The 21,577-nt window shown below is 44.1% G+C and overlaps 1 protein-coding gene across 3 annotated transcripts in view; it reads left to right on the top strand.

Annotated features, from left to right (window-relative positions):
- The first annotated feature begins 18,388 nt into the window (after positions 1–18,388).
- Positions 18,389–21,577, top strand: part of COL11A1 (collagen type XI alpha 1 chain) — a 382,842-nt gene continuing 379,653 nt past the window's right edge. For all 3 annotated transcript variants that reach the window (XR_008306906.1, XM_053249173.1, XM_053249172.1), the window contains exon 1: positions 18,389–18,509. Coding sequence is in view for 2 of the 3 variants with exons in the window: in XM_053249173.1 (XP_053105148.1) it covers positions 18,392–18,509 (118 nt within the window). In the remaining variant the exon portion in view is untranslated. The remainder of the gene's footprint in view (positions 18,510–21,577) is intronic.

Genomic DNA, 21,577 nt, shown 5'->3' with positions numbered 1-21,577 from the left:
AGAATAACTGTACCCGCATATAGATCCGTACCCAGATCTATGAGGGTTGAATGTGTATGATTGTTGAACATGATGTGTGAATAGGGCTAAGTGGAATGATGGGACAGCAATAGAAGCAGTTGACATCACTTCCATACACCTTTTGAAAGGCATTGTGTGGAGCTGAAGATAGTAAGTCATTCTCATGACTGGTTCTACCCAGGCTAGGGCAGTCGTACCTGAGTAGAGCCGTTTGTAGCCTTGATTTTTTTACCCGGGCTAATAGTGGGGCAGAAGAGTGCAAGCACGCCCTTCTACCCCGCTCCCCCGTCATGTCATTGCTTGGGCTGCCTGCAACCTGAGCATGCACAGAGCCAGGCAGCAAGAGCGCCCAGCAGCAGGGGAATCCCTCAGTACACCACACTCCTGGCATGATGCATTGTGGGATGCTGGAGGACTTCCTCCTCTGGCTCCCAGCTGTGCTGCTCACTGCGGCAGAGCATTGAGAAGCTGCCGATTGTGTGCGGGGAGTCGGGTAGGAGCCTGCCTCCCCACCAGCCCGTGTCTGAGCAGATAGGTTGTGTGAATGACCTTAGTGAATAGTTAAAGAGTGATCTAGGCCTTGGCCTCACTTCCCTCCCTCAGAGCTCCAGATGGGCCACAACTGCAGCTTCAGGGGATCAACTGTTTGCTTAGTAATGTTGACAATCAAATATTTTGTGCTGATCTATGTCTGATATTGAGTTTTACTAAACTGATCCTGGTAAACATGAGACTATGAGCCTTTATTTAATACATAGGCAGATGGTGGGAAAATATGCAGAGTGCAGCTTGCCACTGCTCTAGTATTCCATGCCAGTAGTGTATCTGACAATGCTACTGGATCCTTTTGTAGGAAACTAAGCCATGTTACTGCAGGAAATATGAGCAGTGCAGTGGGATAGCTGAAGCATGTCAGGAAATGTCCTAGTGTATTTTGTTATGTATCTAGTAGGTCTTTGATCCTGTACTCCAAGAAGCTCACTTCAGCCAGGTAGCTGTCTCACTTGAGTAACTATAGTAACCACCTTTGTGTAGCAGCAGTAACTTTTTCTTTCCCATAGTTATCAAATAGACATGTCAGAATGATGGGCCAAGAACCTCCATAATACATAAGCCAGGGCAGGACTTGCTCTCTGGGTCAGGCATGCGATTGTCAGTATCAGCATGCCCATGTGCTTATGGATTAAATCTCTCTGGTGGGGAAGAAGTGAGGTTTCCACATTTATATAAGGGATATACAAACGAGCATCCACCCACTCATCCTGAAGGTTTTGTATGTGTTCTAAGCCTCCACTGTCATTTCCCTGTCCTCCTTCCCCAAAGCACCCAAAAGCTTACCTTGGCAGCAATGGAGGAGGTGATGACTGCAGACATTCTAAGCCCTCTCTACTGCCATCTCCTCTTCTTCCTTCACAATGGCACCCAAAAACTTACCTTGAGGTAGAGGAAAGGCATTGGAGGAGGGAGAGGAGGAAACAGTAGCTGCAAGCTCTCCAGGACCTGTGGAATATCTTTTCCCACTCTGAAGACTGAGGGCTTCCTCCATGCTGAGAATGGTATATTTTTCTGCTGGGGATGCTGGGACCTGGGGTCCCAGTCCAATTCCTGCGGCAACAAGATTTTGAAGGGCTTCTAGTATCTACAACCTCTGCTTCCTTTCCCCTGCCCCAAGGTAAATTTCTGGGCTCTCAGGATCAGGGTCAGGGTAAACACAGCCCTGCTTGGCTGCGTGTAACAGGTAGTAGCAGGACTGTGTCTCAGTCCTGTTGGCAAGCTAGCAAATATTTAAGCAGGCTGGCTAGTAGAGATGTACATGAAACAATTTTTTTGTTTCATTTTGAATTCAAGTTGAATTTCAAAAATTCATTTTGAATTCAAATCTGGTCTGAAAATTCATTTCAAATTCAAATCGAATCACACCTTTTTTAACCAATCAGGGGGCCTGAATAGAATCAAATAGAATAGAAAAGAATCAAATAGAATCAAATTTGAATTGAATTTTGAACATCATAGGGCGATTTGATTCAAATTTGAATCACTCAAATCACCCAGATTCAAGTTTGAATCAATTTGCACATCCCTACCAGCTAGCATTGAGCAGGGGTGTATTTGTGTGTGTGTCCGTGTTCAAATACTCATGCAAACCCTAATTTATATGCACTTATGACATTTAATAACATAAGGTGTGGTGATGGTCACCTGCCTAGATGGCTTTAAAAAAGAATTAGACAAGGATTAATAGAGGATCCATAGGTCTATAAATAGCAATTAACTACAATGGAACCTCAATGGAAACCTCAATGGAACTAAATGGAACCTCAATGTACAGGAACAGCACACCTCCGAATACCAAGATCCAGTAGAAAGAATGAATGTCAACAAAAATGCTTAAAAGGCCATTACCATTACAAGCTACTTGTGACCTTCCCAGAGGCATCCCACTGGCCACTACTGGCCACAGAACTGTGAACTACATGGCTCTTGGATCCAGCAAGGCAGGTCTTTTATTCATGTATACTCCCCAGTCGTGATCTGCTGCTAGAAGCCAGTGTGTGCAATACAGGGAAAGTTAGGCATGCCAACTTGCTCTGAAGACAATGGCCCACATGCTGTGCTGCAGTGAGTTGCAGAAGAAAAGCTGTGCATTCTCAGGAACTTACTTGTGCAAAGTGGAAGAATCTTGTGCAGCAAGGAGAGAGGTGAACCTTGTTTCCTCTCCCACTCCATGCTCGCTCGGTTGTGCAAGCAGCCTTCACTGCAGGGACATTGAAGGCTGTACAACCCTCCGGAACATATTGCTGCAAGCAGAAAGGTCTCTCACAGAGAGGAGAGAGAAATGAAACCTGCTCCCCCTCTACACCTGCTTGGCTGGGCAAGGAATGTTCACTGCGGGACTCCCAAAGGCTCTTTGTGGGTGTGTAACCCTTCTTCTGTTTACCTACTGCTGGGATATATAAGTGCTAAACTAGGATTTCAGTGGGCCTGAAGTACACCTGCCATTTGGTTCCCAGTGTTTGTACCAAAACAGAGATCTCTAAAGAACAACAACAGTAATAGAATTATCAGTAGTAGAGCTGATAAAATCAGAACAGTCTTGAAATAACAGCAAAACCCTGAATTAAAAAAAACAATAGAATAATAAAACAATACAATTACAAAACAAATTAAAAACAATACAATTAATACAATAATAAAAGGGTATTTTTTTAAAGCCCTGGAACTTATTATCATCACTATGTATGATGACTTATTCATCACACCCTGCAATGTGTAGTGCTGGTCATCATGAGATCCTTTTGTGTGGAAAGTTTCTGTGTCAGTGTCAATAGCTGCTAAGGAATGGACAACATTGGCGTGGAAGCTTCCTGCATTATTTATTTATTTTATTTATCAAATTTGTACACTGCCCCAAACTTTAGTCTCTGGGCAGTTAACAATAGCATAAAACCAGTTAAAAACATATACAAAAAACTTTAAAACAATTTAACAATTTAAAAATAAACCAGAGATTAAAACCCAAAATTTGTAGGAAACGAAGAAAGCTTGGGTGAAAAGTTGGGTTTTTAGGTGTTTTTTGAAAATTGCCAGAGATGTGGAGGATCATATCTCAGCAGGGAGCGCATTCCACAATCTCAGGGAATATTAGACAACATATTCATGAGATTGCATTTAGTTGTACACTGGGATTCATCTTCAGACATTTAAAACCCCTGCTAACTTGGCAAAGAGGCACCTTTTAACGTAGTGATTCTCTTTATTTAGCAGCGGGAGAGTAACTGGCCCTATCCACCCCCAGCACAATACCTCCAGTGACTGTCGCTGGTGTCTATCTTGTGTTTCTTTTTAGATTGTGAGCCCTTTGGGGACAGGGATCCATCTTATTTATTTGTTATTTCTCTGCGTAAACTGCCCTGAGCCATTTTTGAGAAGGGCGGTATAGAAATCGAATGAATGAATGAATGAATGAATGAATGAATAAAACATTTAAGCATGTTTTAGACATTCTGATGAACCAGAATAGATATAGATATCTATATCTAGATATATCGCAATAGATCTGGCACACAAAAAGTGGCTCACTTTGCTATCCATGTCCAGAGGGTAACTATATTTATTTGTTGCAGCAAAAACAACAGAGTTATTCAAAAGTCTCTGAAGTGCCACAAGACAGGTATTGTTCTTGCTGTCCATATAATCAGAATTTCTGCAGAAAAACTGTAAGGGCAACCCATGAAGATGTCACATTTTCCTTCTGCTGTCTGAGGGACTCATTCTAAAATGATTTGGTGTTTATTGTTTCAGTTTGGATATTCTGTTTTCTCATGATCATGACTATAAAACTGAACTGGTCCTGCACATGATGAGTAAGTGAGTGCTCTACTTAACTGGCAATTTCCCTTTCTCTTGTGCTAAGATCCCCCTCAATACCCGAGGTTGCTTCTCGTTTGAAAAAATGGCTTCAGGAGTGAGGATAAAGCACCAATTGTGCATGAATGGCTCACACATTTGCTTTTTCTGCTTCCTATGTGACAAATGAAGGAGAAAGGCATGGAGAAGACGAGAAAGTCCAAAGCCACCCAGTGGTCCAGAGTGTTACTTGGCTATAACCCAAAGCTTTGCTGATAATGTGTTACTCTGCCTCCTTTCTTCTACCTGTTCTGCTGACACTGGCATTGGTGCCACTGAAGAGCACAAAGCTTGCATTGTTTCCAAAGTCACAAAGGCAAGCACAGTTTTCTTTAGTGCCCTGATTCTTAGGCCAACACTGCTTGCCCATCTATAAAGTGTCAAATACAATGAAGCCCATAAAGTGTGAAATGAACTAGTTGTTGTAGCTGCAGTAACCTCAATAATGAATTACTCTCAAACTGCATCCTGTGTTTTCCCACCAGGTAATTGGGATGCTTTTATTATTATTATTATTATTATTATTATTATTATTATTTATTAATTTATTAATAAAATACCCATCAACAGTCTTTAGTTCTTCAGACCATTGAAACAACCCCCTCCACATACCTTAGACAGCATATTCATATACCTGACCTCATATTGTACGAATGGAAAAGATCTTTGCTTGATATCTCATTGTTTATTCACAACCTTGAGATGTGAATAAGGTAAAGGTAAAGTGTGCCATCGAGTCGGTGTCAGCTCCTGGTGACCACAGAGCCCTGTGGTTGTCTTTGGTAGAATAAAGGAAGGGTTTACCACTGCCATTTCCCATGCAGTATGAGATGATGCCTTCCAGCATCTTCCTATATCACTGCTGCCCAATATAGGAGTGAGTAGGGAAAGGTAAAAATCAGAAGAAGCTCTCAGTGTGTTGGTAGCCTGAAAGAGTTTTCATCAGTTGTCTTTTAGCTTCTTTGTTCTCTTCTTTTCATTCAGTTGTCTTTTAGCTTCTCAAGGACTATTTAAATTAATACTGGATTGTTGTAAATGTGGAAGAAAAGAAAATAAGCATTTGTAATATGAATGAATATTCTTGCTCATGTACCTGTAGGCTTTACATGTTATAAGCCGACTGCAGTAAAAACTGTTTTAAGCCACATGTATAAAAACATCCCACATAATTTGCTTTTAGATATAATTTTCACTGTGAGGGAACCCCAGGAGCAGGACTAGGGAGCCGGGAGGAACAGGCTGCTGCCTGTGGCAGAAGCCCCTTGTGACACTGTTTATCCTGGTACACGGAGGCATCGACAACACACCCACTTGTGTCCTCCTGAGCTGGCCCCTGCTGGGAGATAGTGAGACTGACCCTGTTGCTGGAGAGGCCTTGCGAGACTTTGGGAGCATCTCTCAAGGACTCAGGGAGATCCCACCCGACTTTGATCCGAGATCTTGGCCCCAAGTGTCAGGGGCTTTATAAAGATCAGCTGGCCTGTGATGAGGGGCCAGACCTCGAGGAGGACTCGGACAAGCAGGAGCCTTATGACTCAGGCTGGAGCTCTGGGCAACAGCTTCCAAAGAGGCCTTGTGAAAGGAACAAGTCCCTGGCATAGGACGGAGCCCTAACTCAGCACAAACTCTAAGGCCTGGCTGGCCTGTTGAAACCCTCCATGAGTGGATACCCCTGACCTGGAAGGGAAGCATGGCACTCACATTGCCAAATATTTCAGAGACAGCAAAGAGTGCAGAATTAAGGAAATCAACAGCTTTAGCAATGGTCATTCAGAGATTTCATTTGTAAAATCTCATAAGTATTTAGTGACAGATTTTAAAACGCACTATGCTTTGTAGAGAAAAAAGTTCTTATAGTAGCTTAGTTACCTAGGAGATTGTGGCAACTGCTTTTGATTTGATTTTGTTGTTATTGTCTGAACTTCATAAGATAGATCAGCATTATTGTCTCCATATTTAAGATAGGGCAGGGGAAAGTACTGAGGTTGAGATCGTGGCTCGCCAAGGACCACATAGTTGCTTCTGCAGGAGGTGTCAGGACCCAGCCATTCTCAGATCCTGATATGACCACCTAGGAACATAGGAACACAGGAAGCTGCCATATACTGAGTCAGACCATTGGTCTATCTAGCTCAGTATTGTCTTCACAGGCTGGCAGCAGTTTATCCAAGGTTGCAGGCAGGAGTCTCTCTCAGCCCTGTCTTGGAGAAACCAGGGAGGGAACTTGAAACCTTCTGCTCTTCCCAGAGCGGATCCATCCCCTGAGGGGAATATCTTACCTATGCTGAGGAGGATCTGGATCTGATCCCTTCAAGAGACTGTAGAATCCACTAAGCCCTGGAGGAATAGTTGGAGCTTGTCCTTCCTGTGGATGTTTCTCTCAAGTTGCTGTATATTTCAGGGGAATTCACACATCCTATGTGGATCCCTGGCTCCACTCCAGATCCTCTTTCATTGCCACTAGGATCCTGAGAGCAATGGTGGCAATGCCTCAGGGCCAATGCCTACAACCAGTAGAGGAGTGCTTATCTGATTGCCCAAGGCATCCCTTTCCATTGGCCTAATGAGGAGCTGGACTCAGGCCATGGATTGAGGCCCCAGCTAAACCCAGGAGGGGGTGGGTCTTCATTTTCTCTTTATAATTTCCTCAGCCTGAGCCTGTCACTAACTGGTGCAAAGCTCTACAGCAAAAGCTCCTCTAGAGTCAGGTTTCTACCATGCTTTTCTGCTCCTGTTTTTGCTTACAGTATTAACTCTTTGTTCCTGCCCTCCAGTTTCGGTTTGTCATTCCAACCTTTTGCTTCTGCATCCCATCCTAGATCCCACTTCAACCTTGACCTCCCAACTGGACCCATATTGCTTCCCTCAGGCTATAACTATATAAGTACGTAATAGTGTTTGGGTGCATGTGAATTATTTCTACAATTTATTAAATAGCTTTATATTTCTTCTTTTCTGTATTCAGATTACTTATATGCTGGTGTCTTCATTTCTACAAGTCAGTGACTGTATCAATAGAGATTGGTTCAAATCAGTTAGGTGGTTCACAAGTTAGCTGACTTGCACCTCAAACATTCATGCATCCACTATCTTGAACTGGGATGGATGACATCAACACGCACTACACCATTGAGGTGTCCCTATATATCGCTACAACTGTACCAAGTTTTGTCAGAATCATTCTAGGCATTGCAAAGTTGATAGGGCTAGGAGGGACACACACAGAGACAGAGCTTGGTGATCACATAAGCTTGATACTAAGAGTGGCAGGATTTTTATTTTATTTTTTTTTTTAGGTCAACAGATCCTTACGGCAAAATTAAAATTCGTTATATTTATATACCGCTCATTTGACCAGTGTCTTTGAAGCAGTTTACAAAATGAACATTAAAAACAGAATTTGAAACAATAAAAATCAAATTAAACAACTTTAAAACAGTTTAAAACAGCCAGTATGCGGATACAGATCTAGTAGACGTCAAGAAAATCAGTACTTACAAATTAAAAGCTTTCTGGAAGAGGAAGAGGAAGACATTTACCAGGCACCTAAATGAATACAAAGATGTTCCCAGACAAATCTCTCTCAGGATGGTATTCAACAGACTGGGGGGAGGGGACTACTGAGAAGGCTCTCTCCTTGGTAGCCACTATTGTGTGTGGTGGCACCTAGAGGAGAACCTCCAAAGATGATCCTAAAATTAATGAGTGACACAGGGATACAGATAAAAATGGCACCTTCAAGTTGAGTTCCCCTCCTTCTTTCCCATAACGTGTTGCAATACTTAAAATTTTATCATGCTTTCCCACTTCCAAGAGTGGTAGTCGATAGGAGTGGTGGAGATGTGCTATGCTACAACACAGGCAAGTCTTGCTAGAAATTATGGAGAAGAACTGAATATGGGAAATGTCATTTTCAGCATCATCTCCCATCATCTGTCCTTAGTATGTTTCCTTGCTACCTGAATGTATGAATGTGTATAAGATATAATCATCAGTAGATAGCATGGAGTTGTAAACACCAGTTGTACCACATTTTGCAAATCAACAGACTTCACTTCTACTTAATTAGAATAATATCAAAGAAATTAAACATACTAAAAATTATTGATGTAATGGGACTTACATTACAGTCCTGAGCATATTTTTTTAGAATAATATTTCCTTGATGTCAATAGGGGTTACTTTCAGGTGTGTGTGCCTTAAATATCTGCCTTCAGCTCTTTACTGATTTCAGTGGCACTATAGAAGAGTATAATATTTTTAGGACTGGACTTTAATTTAGTTTTCCAAATTAATCACTGGCCTTACAGGAATCTGATCCTCTTTCTGAGGACTATTGATATTTGGAATGTTTTCTGAGAGCTAGTGATTTTCTCCATTCATTTGATTATTGTTACTCATTGTTATTCTTTACATTTGAGAAGATTCTTCTTTTTATATAAGTAGTTCTCAGAACTGGTCAGTGGTTGATATACATTTCATTCAAGGCTGCTATCCTGTGCATGGGATTTACTTGAGAGCCAATCCCATTGAATTCAATGGAACAAAACTCCTACATGAATAGGCATAGCATTGAGCTTTAACTGTCTAACAATAGTAAAGCTTGTCAGATCTAGAAACAAAAGAATGTGAATGAGCTACCACACTTCAGTAGGCGGGGGTGGGGGGTGGAGGGAGGGGAATGAATTATCTAGTCGATACTCCTTAACCCTCTCCCCACTGTCCAAAAACACAACAATGACCCATCTGTTAGCAACTCCTTCCTAACATTTAACCAAGGGGCTCATCTGCTTATGATGCTTACAAAGGCAGTATAATGATTATCACACAATGTTTAGTCAGTCTCTCTCCTGAAACACAGATCTAACATCTAATGAGGCCAAACTATTCAGGGTGGGAGGCGGGAAGCAATACAAAACAGAAACAAGAATCTGATCAGCACAAGCTTAATTTATTTAAATGTTAAATATTTATTTGACCTCTTTTTATACCACCCTATATGCAAGTCCCTAGGTGGTTCACAATCTAAAAACCTAACAATTAAAACATTAACATAATTCACACAATTTAAAATACATATTAAAACTCAAACACTTTAAGCTTTAAAATAATAAACTAAAAGCCTGACTAAACAGGTATATCTTTGGGTCGTTCTTAAAAACATCCAGAGAAGAAGACTTCGGAAGCACATTCCAAAGTCCTGGGCCAACCCTAGAAAAGGCCCATGTTCAAGTCGCCACCAACAAAGCCAGTGGCGACCTCAACTGGACCTCCCTAGATGATCTTAATGGGTGGCGGGGTTAATGAAGAAGAAGGCGTTCTCTTAAATACTTTGGACCTAAGCCATTGAGAGCTTTATAGGTAATAATGAGCAGCCAGAGTGTAATATGATCTCTTCAGGTAACCCCAGAGACTAACCTGGCTGCTGCATTCTGTACCAACTGCAGTTTCCAGACTATGCACAAAGGCAGCCCAATGTAGAGCACATTGCAGTAGTCAAGTCTGGATGTTAGCAGCATATGCACCACTGTTTTAAGGTCATTTATCTCCAGAAATGGATGTAGCTGGCATATCAGCTGAAATTGATAGAAAACCCTCCTGGCCACTGCCAGAAGCATTCTCCCTCTGTTGGCTGCATGCTGCAGTGGTCACATTGCATTTAATTGGGGTTTAAGACAGTGTTCAAAGTGAATAGCATGGAATACCAACAAAACTTTACAGAGAAATGCAAAAACATTTCACCCTCATTCATCCATAAGCTTACTGTACTGGTATAACGCAATGAACATTCCCCCAATGAGCACATAATCCATTTTAGTCACTGGCTCATAGACCATGATGACATCAAGTTTTTAGGATGTTTTTCTCTTTAGCTATGCGCACTAGCAACCATATTTTAATTTACAGTTACTTCTGGTGTTTATGCATTAATGGCAGAGGTGAGCAGGAACAACTTAGTTTGGTGGAGTGAGCAAAGGGCTGGACTATGCTTAAGAGGGAAATGCTACATAACACCTTGATATACTCCTGTATTGAAGGAGTTATACTGGCTGCCGATATGTTTCCAGGCAAAATACAAGGTGTTATAACCTATAAAGCCCTGAACAGCTTGGGTCCTGGGTATTTAAGAGAACGTCTTCTTCGTTATGAACCCCACCGCCCATTGAGATAACCAGGAGAGGTCCGTCTGCATTTGCCACCAGCTCGTATGGTGGCTACTCAGGGACGGGCCTTCTCCATTGCTGCCCCGAGGCTTTGGAATGCTCTCCCTAGTGAAATAAGAGCCTCTCCATCTCTGACAATTTTTAAAAAGTCTTTAAAGATGCATCTGTTCACCCAGGCTTTTAACTGATACTGTTTTTATTGTTTTTAATGTTGTTTTAGAATATTGTTTTTAAAAAATTTAAATTGTTGTGTGTTATTTTTTTTGTTTTTGTTTTTAACTAATGTTTTATTGTTTTATCTTGTTGTAAACCACCCAGAGATGTAAGTTTTGGGCGATATATAAATATGTAAAATAAATAAATAAATAAATAAACAGTGGCTGAAAGCTGGGGAAGCAAATGGAGAAGTGGGAAATATCCTGGAGAAGTGCCTGCTACTCTGGAATCATCTTTGGAGATGAGATTTGAACTAGAGATGAGATTTGAATGCCAAACCAGCTCTCCAAATGTCAAACCAGATGAGATTCTTGCAGCTTGATCCTCAGTCTCTGTTTCAGTGGGACCTTCCTCCTAGCCGTGCTGTTAAAACTTATGGATAAAACAGGCACCCTGAAGTAACCAAGGAATGGGCTTTTGCAAACCAACTGATGGGCTTTTGTATGTCTGATTTAGCAAGCAGCTTACAATTCTATCTGAAATTGAATATCTTGTGGGTTGTGTGACATGAGGCTATTAAGATTTTGGTTATATGCATACAATGGTTGCAATCCTGCCAGAAATGTGGGGGGGGGTGGTTTATAGGGGGGGGGATTCCAGAAAATTTCCCCATGCACATTTCCCCCTCACTTGAATACAATTTGAATGTTTCCTAAAAATATTATTATACAGATTTTCCTGATGCCTGAACTATATTGTGATTTGATTTGTCATATTCTTTTACTTATTTATACAGTAGGAAAAAAATCTCCGTAATCTCAATTTCCCCTTTCTGTATCACAAAAGTTTTCAAGAAGCCAAGAAGTTTTAGAAATGGAATTTTTTTCACAGAAATATTAAGTATGGGAAATGTATCTGGAAAAATGTCCACTGTACATCTCTGAATCCAGCCAGTAGTTATGCATGGGTAAGTCCCACTGATTGCAGCCATTTAGTGAATATAGACTCTTCCCAAGTTTTGAATGCCTTCTGTTTGTCTAATAGTGATTTCTTGCATTGTTTTTGCATGTTGATTATTCCTTGTTGACTGCTTTGGCCTCATGCTGGAAAATATGGATTGCAAACACACAACCTGTATCCTGAATGAAGAGAAGTCACAGAATGACTTCTAGCTAGCAGACAGCTCTCCCCCATCTTTGCATTCAGCTGCTGAAGTGAATATGTTTTTTTAGCTCCTTTCCTGCTTCCTTGAAACATATGACATAGTCAGGGAATTCTTGCAAATACCTTACATCTGTCTGAAAGCTGTTAACCCTCTATGATGGGGAGTAAGCTGACCAGGCTCTCAATCATCTCAGATAAAAAATTGATAATTTTTATCTCTCAGGCTCTCAGATTTATTTATTTTTTAGAGAGAGAAGGATTCTGATACCTTGATTGTTGTTTCCCCCAATCCCAAAATAATACTGTTCAAAATGATGTAAAACCCATAAATAGTAAAATGTAAAACCCATAAAACAATGTAAAATCCATAAATAGGCTATTAAGTCTTAATGTAGCCTAGATATATTTATCCCTTTTCCCTTAAAGGAAATGATTCCAATGGTCAGTAGGTTTGAGATTACTAGTATAGCAGTTTTTTAAACCACAATGGTCCTACACAGTGGTCCAGACACATAGAACGCCAATGAGTCACTCTGTCCCTTCCAAATCCACACTGATCCACTTAGATATCACATATTATTAATGCCATGGGGTCATAGTTGCAAAAGCCTCAGATCAGACCATAATAATAGTCCAGACAAACATTTTATTGCCTAAGGTGAAAGTCTATGGTATTTTTCCCTGGTGGCAGACATTTACGTACAGAAGTAGAATACATTTAAAAAGAACCAGAACTCTATACATTCACCACCAAAAGAACAAACAGCAGTCCCTGCCAGCAACTTCATGCTTAGATTCTCAGCAACTTTAGCAAATAGAGGCTTGGTTCACACAATTGTTTGAATCAAGATTTAATGTGGGTTACCAACATTAGCGTGGTTGGGTGAATACATGACAAGGTGGTTTATGGCCCATGATGAATTTGAGATTCCCACCTTGGCGAAGGTTCGCACAATCATACTTATCCACATTAAACCTAGATTTAAACAATTGTGTAAAGCAGGCCAGAGTAATCAATATATTACATACATATCTATGAAAAGATATGTTTTGTGGGTCTCTGTAAAGTCTAATAGTTTAACAAAGGGGTTTCCAACTCCACCAGATGTTTTTGGACTACAATTCCCATTATCCCCAACCACAATGGCCTCCTGGTTTAACTTATTGGATTTCTCCCTTGGTTCTTTCTATGGTGGACAAGGAAATAGATCCTCTCAAACAGATCCTCTTAAACAGGCCTGCACAACATAAAGCCTTGGGATCAGATCCGGCCCGCAGGGACTTTTTTTGCTGGCCCCCAGGTAGGAATATGCTGCAGCAGGAGCCATGAAGAGCCCTTGGCTTGTCCTGCTGATAAGCAGCAGCAGCTCAGTGCAATTGGCCCCTTGAGACCAGATGAGATGCATGGAGCAGAGATGGGCCAACAAGCAGCTGAGCCAACTGCTGCTGCTGCGGCAGTGGCGATGAATTAAATGAGCTGGGACAGCTGCAGTGGCAACATCAGGCAGGCACAAGCAGAGCACATCCCAGAAAGGCAGAGGATCACTCTTTTGGTCCGTTCCCTCTTCTCCAAGGGGGGCCATCCTCTCTGGAAACTGTCTTGCCATACCATCCTTTGCATGTTAACTTGGAAATATATCCCACAGTGTATCCAGCCAGCAGGTTTACTACGTAAGCATACCATGACTGAAAGCAACAATTATTTGGGGAGAGCAGAGGACTTGGCATTTGTTTGGGGCTGCATGTGATCCAGGTGCCCCACTGACAAGGGGACGGGGCCTGTTTTCTGGCCACTATCCTATAGTTTTAACTATACTTGATGCAGGGGTGAGATATCCGTAAGGCCACTATCCTTGATGGGCAGGGGGTATCCATAAGTAGTAAATAATTACTTCCATTAATATTGTTAATTAATTTTAATGTAATAACTAATGCACTGAAACTTGACCTTAGCCCCCGCATACCAAGTTACGGGTAGTTTGGCCCACCATGGCATTTGCGCTGTGCACCCCTTCTCTAAAATAATAGTATTCACATTAGATTCTTGTATTTTCAGAGAGTTTAATAGACATCGATGTTATTCTCACAATCACTAAAAAGCGGGCTAAGGGGGCTTAGCCCGCTTTCCAGGGATTGTGTGAACCACCGTGCTCGCAGGCTAGCCCAGTGCTCCCAAGGTGGCTAGCCCGCCCAATTCCCCCTCCCCTTAAATGAGGTTAACTGAGTGAGTGCTCTGTTAACGTCATCTTTTTGCTTGTGTGTTGCCGTGGCGTGTGGTGACACATGAGTAGACCCCTGGCCGGGAGGCTGTACACAGCCTCCCGGGCTTGGCGGTCTCTCCAGGATGCCCCGTGCACTCATGAGGGGCCTCCTGGAACTTCTAGCGGCCGCGCAGCCCCCCTTCTCAGCAGCCCCCACTGGCTGCGTGACAGAGCCAGCAGTTGTGTGAGCAGCCGATCCGTCCACCTAGAGCTGCCTCTTGATCGTCTGTGTGGAGAGCAAGCTAAGCCTGCTTTCCCCGCAGAACTCCCTCTGGCACTTCACACTGATCGTGTGAAGTGCCAGAGGGAGTTCTGCGGGGAAAGCAGAACTCGTGTGAAGTGCCTCATTATCTCAGTAATCCTTACAATAATCTTGTACTCTTGTTCCCATATTGCACAGAGCAGCAGGGATGGGGCCTTGCCTAAAGCAAGTGGATTCATATGCTGAATTCAACCATGAACCACCAGTTTTCTGACTCATGGTTGATATTTCACACACTGAGCCACAGAAGAACACGGACAGTTTGAGGCAAACTTCTGAAATACCCACTTGTCTGGTCACCTGTAGTGAGACTCCCTTCTAGGTGACCAGGAAAGAAAGTTCATTCTGTTTGTTTGGTTCCCCCCACCTTTTTAGGCCCAAAGTGATTAACATAGGAATGTGCGGATAGCAGTAAACATTTCTGTGGGCTAGTAAGTTTTCAGAACGTATTTGCAAAGCTGGTTTAATTATAACCTCTAAAATAACATTTATCTAAATAAATCTGATCTTAACTGATGCTCTGTCTGAACCAACAGCAACCTAAAAGGATTATGGTGAATGTGAAGAAATGTTTCTTTCATCCTTCTTAACATCTGTGAAGGGATCCATTTGTGTATGCTTGTGTTTTTGATTCATTTAGAGGCATGGGTGTGATCACCCTTTCCTTAGACTGAATTCATATAACCAGACTGGATCATTTTTTCCTGACTATGCAGTGCCTTTTCCATTCACCTCATGGTAGGTAACAGATGGATCACAGAATAAGCAGTGTTCAGACGTCTTCTGCCATTTTGAACATAAATTGGTCCTAAAAGGATATAATCTCCCTTGTTGTGCACTCCAAAAATTAGGTTTTGCCATTGACTGCCCTCACCCCTGCCCCTTGCTTTTTTGAATCAATCACAGGACTGGGTCCCAAGGCAATTTAAAATTGCTTTAGGGTGGGAGAAAATCACTTTGATTATGTGATTCCATCTTTGGATGAAATGTGAAAGAAAATTACCTCTGGGATCCATGCCAAGGATCCAGGCTGTTATAGTTCTTTGGCTCACTTCACTTGTCCTCTTGATTTTATGGTGGAACAGTTTGGCTAGCCCAAGACATTTTGTGCCTAGGATAGGGAATCCAAATGGTATTTCCCCATGGCGTACAAATTTGGGAAGTTCTCCTATGCATGCCCCCTTTTAATGAGAGCTGCACAAGAACATGTGCTTTTGCTCAAAGAGGCAGAATTATCTCTTTAAATGCAGGTTTGCCCCAGTCATGTATAAAGCAGGGTCCGGGACTCTAATTTTGGGAGCAAAAGGGGCAAATGGGTGAGGAGTACTAAATCCTCCCCCTATTACATCCCTGTAGTTTGTTCTGACTGGACATAAGCTATTTGGGATATCACCCCTTTGCTCTTAAGTCAGACACCAGCATCTGCTTTGTATGTAATGGGATAGACTCAGATGTGTCTCCTACCACCATGTCTAGGCTGGTTTTCAGTACAACTAGCACCACTTCCTGGTAGATGGTTCCCATGGGTCAGATCTTTCAGTCTCTTACTGTGCCTCCCTTAACGATGGCAAAATCTGCTATCTGAGATGACAACTCCACTTTACTTCATGGTAAGGTCATCTCTGGAAATAAGAGTTAGTGGACCACAATCCAAGTCACAGTTAGGCATGCTTAATCCAATTTATTTCTATGAGTTCAAGGCATCTAGCTCTATGTTGGACTGCAGCTAGCTAAAGCAGGTGGGAGGGTTTTTTGCACAGATGAGGTACTTGGCTGTGTTGGATTTTTCCAGGGGAAGATGCACAGTAATCTGAATAGATGAAGATTATAAGCATTATTTTAAAATCTAAACTGCAAGTATATACCTTACTGAACTGTGATAAGAACTGAGAATCGCACTGGAAGCTGATTGGCATTCATTTTTATGAAATGGTCAGAGCAAAATCATAAACATTCAGTTTTGTTTTCTCATCATCCTATATAATAAAACCCTAAGGTACCTGCGTCCGTGTCTCTTGAAGGTGTTCTGCGCATGCGTGGCGCATGTGTAAAGGCGTCCGTGTATGCAGGGGGCGCCTGATTGGTCCTGGCGGCACACCCAGGAGAACCAGCGGGCCAGGCTGTGGGCGGCCATGGTGGCCGCGGAGCCGAGGCAGTGGGCCTGGCCGGGCAAGGCGAGGAGGCGGCGGGGGAAGCCGGGTGAGGCGGCGGTGGGCCCGGCCGGCACCGCGGGTGGCAGTGGGCGGCGGGCCCGGCCGGAGCCGCGGGTGGTGGTGGGCAGCGGGCCCGGCCGGAGCCGCGGGCGGTGGTGGGCCTGGCCAGAGCCGTGGGCGGCGTTGGGTGGTGGGCCCGGCCGGAGCTGCGGCCAACTCTTCTAGCGCAACTCTTCTAGCGCTCTTCTAACAGCACTCTTCTAGTGCCCGTTAATGTAACGGGCTAAATGACTAGTCTACCATAAATTGGACACCTTGGAGGGGGAAGATTGCTTTGTAGGATAAGAAGAGCTTTATATTACTAAGAACCAGGGGCGTAACTATAATCGGGCAAGGGGAAACAGTTGTCTGGGGGCCCACTGCCTTGGGCCCCCCCCCAGAGGCAAGTCACATGACTGACTCACCCAGCCACACACCCGCCCCTGCTAAGAAGACTGCTTAGCATCTGCAACCCCATCCTGTGCATTCACTAGGCTTAACTCAGAAGTCTGACCCAATGAGTTCAGTGGAACATGCCCCCAAATAAGTGTGCATAGGATCAATGTCTTCTGTTGCCCTTTGCACTTAGCCTAGTGCTTTACTGTTCTTGTGCTATTCAGCTCCGCAACTAGCCTAGGTAATAGAGCAGCAGCCCAGTGTAGAATGTGCTCATTCGGAAGCAGATCCAACTGAATTCAATGGGGTTTGCCTCTTATTTAGGACTTCAGCCAGATACTTTCCATTTCTGAGGGATGACTGAGGCTGAGATGTCCAAGATCACTTTCTGAGTGTGTGGCTGAGCTAGAATTAGAACCCCGGGACCCTGAGGCCATTCCCATTACTTTCTGGACCATACTGGGCCTGGTAACAGGAAAAGTTACAAAAAGCGTGCACACTCCAATATGCACAACTAACATGTTGCAGGTTCTTTGCCCCTTTTGACTGCAACTGACTCAAATAGCATATGAATGGATGAATTTGGTGATTTATACTCATGTCGATGGAGAGTGATATTTGCAAGCCTGGGCTCAACGGTGGTAACCACTGGACTTAGCGACTTTTCCCTTCAGGGGTCACCACCCGGCAGGCTCCCACATATTCCCAGAGTGCCTCGGGAAGGCTGCTGCGCCTTCTTCTTTCTGGTTGCCTACAATGCGCTCCTTCAGCACCGAGGAGGGGCGGCTTCTGTCGCGGCTGCTGCTGTTGCTGCGGCTTCGGGTCTTCTTGGGCAAAGGGGTGGGGGGAGAGCAGTGGGCGGGCTTTGGGGACGAAAGAGGCGTGCCATTGGCTCCGGACCGGCAGCCTCTTTGTCAGTTTGGGCTCCTGGAGGGCGGGGGTGGAGGGGTGGCCGCTCGCTCCCTCGCTCGCTGGCTGCTCTCTCCCCGTGCGCCTCTCGGCCAGCCCTCTTCACGGGATGCAGCCTTTAGGGGGGATGCTGCGCTCTCCGCCTTTGGATTGAAGCCCTTCTTCAGTGTGAAGGCAGGGCACCGGCGCAGTCGGATCGCAGGGGCTTGGAACTGGGCTGTGCAGACACCCACAGCCACCACTCTCCGAGCCAGCCCCCAACCCCCCACCCGGCCCCGCACCTTCACTGGCGGCGTTTGATCCGATGGGTGCCTAACGAAGACCAGGCGTCTCGTGGAATATAAGTTGCAGAAGGCGACGGCGGGCGAGCCGAGCTAGAGCAGCGGGGGGAAGGCGGCACCCCGGGGGTGGGTGGGTGGCTCGCAGCGCTTGGTGTGGGGGGCGCCCCGAGCAATGGAGATGAGGCAGAGATGGTCCACCAGGTGGAAAACGAAACGGTGGTTCTGGGACTCCGCGTTGCCCGCTGCGCTCCTCATCACGGGGACGCTCCTGCTCGAGGTTGCAGAGGTCCGAGGAGGTAAGAAAGGAGGACCGGCGGCGGGTCGCCATCTGCTGCTCCTCCCGCCCCCCCCCCCAGTCTCCCTAATCTTTTGCCCCATTGGAGGGGTTTCAGAGGGCAATTTTCTTTTCTCAAGCCAGAGGCGCCAAAGTCTCTCTCCCTCGTATAATATATCTGTCCCCTAGCTTCAGGTGGTTTGGGACTACTTCATGCCCCCCCCCTTCGGTTACACTCTGCACATGCTCAAAGGCGGAATCTGTCTTATGATTGCTGAGCGCTGGCACTGGGAACAGGTTCAGGAACGAATCCCTAGCGCAAATTAAGACTTCCCTAGATATTTACTGGGACAAAAACGGATTAGAGGGGAAGACCAGAGGTGCACCGAGGTAAGTTTGGAGCCTGGACCTAAGGGCCTTTGGAGGGCCCCTCCCCTGCAAATTAAGCATCATCATGCTCCTCAGGGCAGCTCCCCGGGACAGACTAGGGAGGATTTGGGGCCCCCCAAGGGGTTGTGGAGGCCCTGGACTTCCAGGGGTAAGAGCTCCTCTGGGGAAGAATGACACCTAGTTGAACTCCTGGAGAGAGAAATGAGGAGTGAGTGCTTCTGGGTTCAGAGGTGTTTCCTCCAAAATTATCCTTGATCCAATCCTATGTATTTGACTTGAACTCAGTGGGACTTACTTCCGAGTAAACATCCATAGGATCGGGCGATAAGGCGCCCCCCCCATATCTTGGCGCTTCCAAAATGCCACAGACAGCGTGAAAAAGTGGGGGGTGGAGAGGCGGATTGGGGAAGGGGCTGTTGGGACGATACTGAAGCTGGGGAAAGGAGTGAGTGGACTTTCTGAACAAAGCTGCTTTTCTTTGTGTGACCAGCCAACTTTTAAACCCGTAGAAAAGGTTGCTAGTACAAATCTCTTCCCCTCCACCCTGTCGCTTGAACTTGCCGAAGTCATTAAGCTGATCAAGTTCACAAAAACTTGGCAAAAGTGAAATTAAAGAGAGACGTGGCGAGGCACTTTGAGAATTAGACCTTAAATAGGAGATGGAAGAGACTGTAGACTTCAAAGATACCTTGCTTTTTAAATCTTTTTTTTTTAAAGTGTGAATGTAAACAGTTTAGGTGTGTAGTATTTACTGGGAGATGAGCAGAGAGATCTTGCAGCAGCAGTAGTCTTTTACATCCCACATGTTCCACTGCAAGGGAGAACTACTGCTTTGGTTGTGTGGGAAAAGGTAGGCTCTTCTTGGACAATGCACAATCTAATAGGAAAGGCAGTGAAGTTCAGGACTGACATCTATTGCTGCATGACTGTCAACACTTTTGAATGGCACAGAGATCGTCTTTATTGGGTTTTTCCACACATAAGAAGACTTCTGTGTAACCTTGAAGTTTGCACATTCCAAGGGCAACAAAACTTGACCAGCTCAAGATATCACCCTACCTGTTTTGCATCTCTGGTTTTCTGGATTTTTTATTTTTATTTTTAACAACCCAATTGACTCTATGTAGCTTGTGTGCCAGGGCAATGACAAGAACGCATTGCCCAGAGGAGAGGACGTCAATTCTCTTTCTCCTCCTCTCCCCTTAGGGGCATCCATGGGCAGAAGGAGTGAAGTTGAGTGAGTGGTCCCTTAGGTGTCTGTGGGCACATGTTCGCAGGGTGCAGTTCCTGAGAGCTTTCAGGAGGCTCTGGAGGGAAATGTGCAGTTTAAAGGAGGGAAAGGAGCACAGATGTGGAGAAAAGGGTGGGAGGGGGCACCTTTGACACATCTTGAACTCTGGCTCAGGGCACAAACCCATGGCTTAATCAGAATAGCAGCTGAACGATCCTGCAACAGAGGTTTAGGAACAACTGCTATAATATCAGCTTGAATTGAGACATGCCTCGAAAACCTGCGGGATTTGGTCTATGAATGATATTACAGAGATCTCCTTGCATTCACTGCTTGGTTGTACATCGAGTTTCCTTCCTCCAGGGACCTACTCTGTGACCTCATTCTTTGTTAACTTATCTTGTCTATTGAAATCCATTATTAGGGTATTTTTGTTGTTATTATTACATCCAGCCTGCAGCGTTTGCATCCTCAAGTGCTGGCCTTCCAAGGATACAAAGCACACACTGTCTCTGAGGGAAATCTGCTCTTAGTTTTTGAAACATTGGTGCTTGTTGTTGTGTGTCTGTTGATTCATCTCACAACTGGAACTAATGGTAGTCCTGGTAGTAGAAGACCAAAAGGTGCTCTCTTAAGAGTTCCCTTTCAGCCTCTGGGTTCCTGATCACCTCTTGGACTTGAGTGTCAGTCACATCAGTCAGTCTTTCTGCCCCCTGCTGGTTTGATTTGCAACTTAGAAGTGAGGTGGATAAGTCAATTCATTCTTCAGCCCACCTCTTGCATTTATTTTAGCCACGAATTTACTCTCTTTCCCCCAGCCTTTGGCTGCAGGGCACATGCAGGAATATGAGTATGTTACTGCGTGCAAAATGAAGCCATTTAATAAGGACTTATGAAAACGAAGACTCGTTTGATGTTTATGGTTGGATTCTATTTTCTTTCTTTTCAAATCCTGATTCAATTTGGAAACTTGTCCTCTTGGCTAGCTGCTTTGTTCTATAGCCCCTCTTAAGAAATCTGTGCTGAAAAAAGTGTGTTGTGGATTGTTTCAGATGTGATGAAACTCACTTTCTCCAAATGCAGCTCAGATGACTGAAAATATGTTGGCAAAGATTTTGCTTCATGGGGTGATGTTTCTAGGGCTGTGATCCTACACTTACTTGGAAGGGTGTTCTGCTGAAATAAATGAAACTTACTTCTGAGTCTGTATATGCTTAGAACTGATGTCATCTGACAATCCAACAAGATGATTAAAAATAGTTGTCAAACTCTTTCCCTGGCACATTTCTCTGTTCTTATGGAACTCCAAGAAATCCCTAAACTTTCTGTTTTTTGTTTCTTTTCCTAGAGAAGTCCTTAAGTAGTTTCCTGAATTGTGCTGGATGTGTAGAGCAGTGCACACTCTAACTATTGTGAACTTTAGTAGCAGCTAACTTCAGTGGGAGTTGAATCTCATCTTACATCCAAAA

Source organism: Hemicordylus capensis, chromosome 4 (assembly GCF_027244095.1).
Source record: "Hemicordylus capensis ecotype Gifberg chromosome 4, rHemCap1.1.pri, whole genome shotgun sequence".
In the NCBI taxonomy this organism is placed as follows: Eukaryota; Metazoa; Chordata; class Lepidosauria; order Squamata; family Cordylidae; genus Hemicordylus; species Hemicordylus capensis.
The sequence above is the reverse complement of the archived record's forward strand: the minus strand, read 5'-3'. Positions and strand labels throughout refer to the sequence as shown.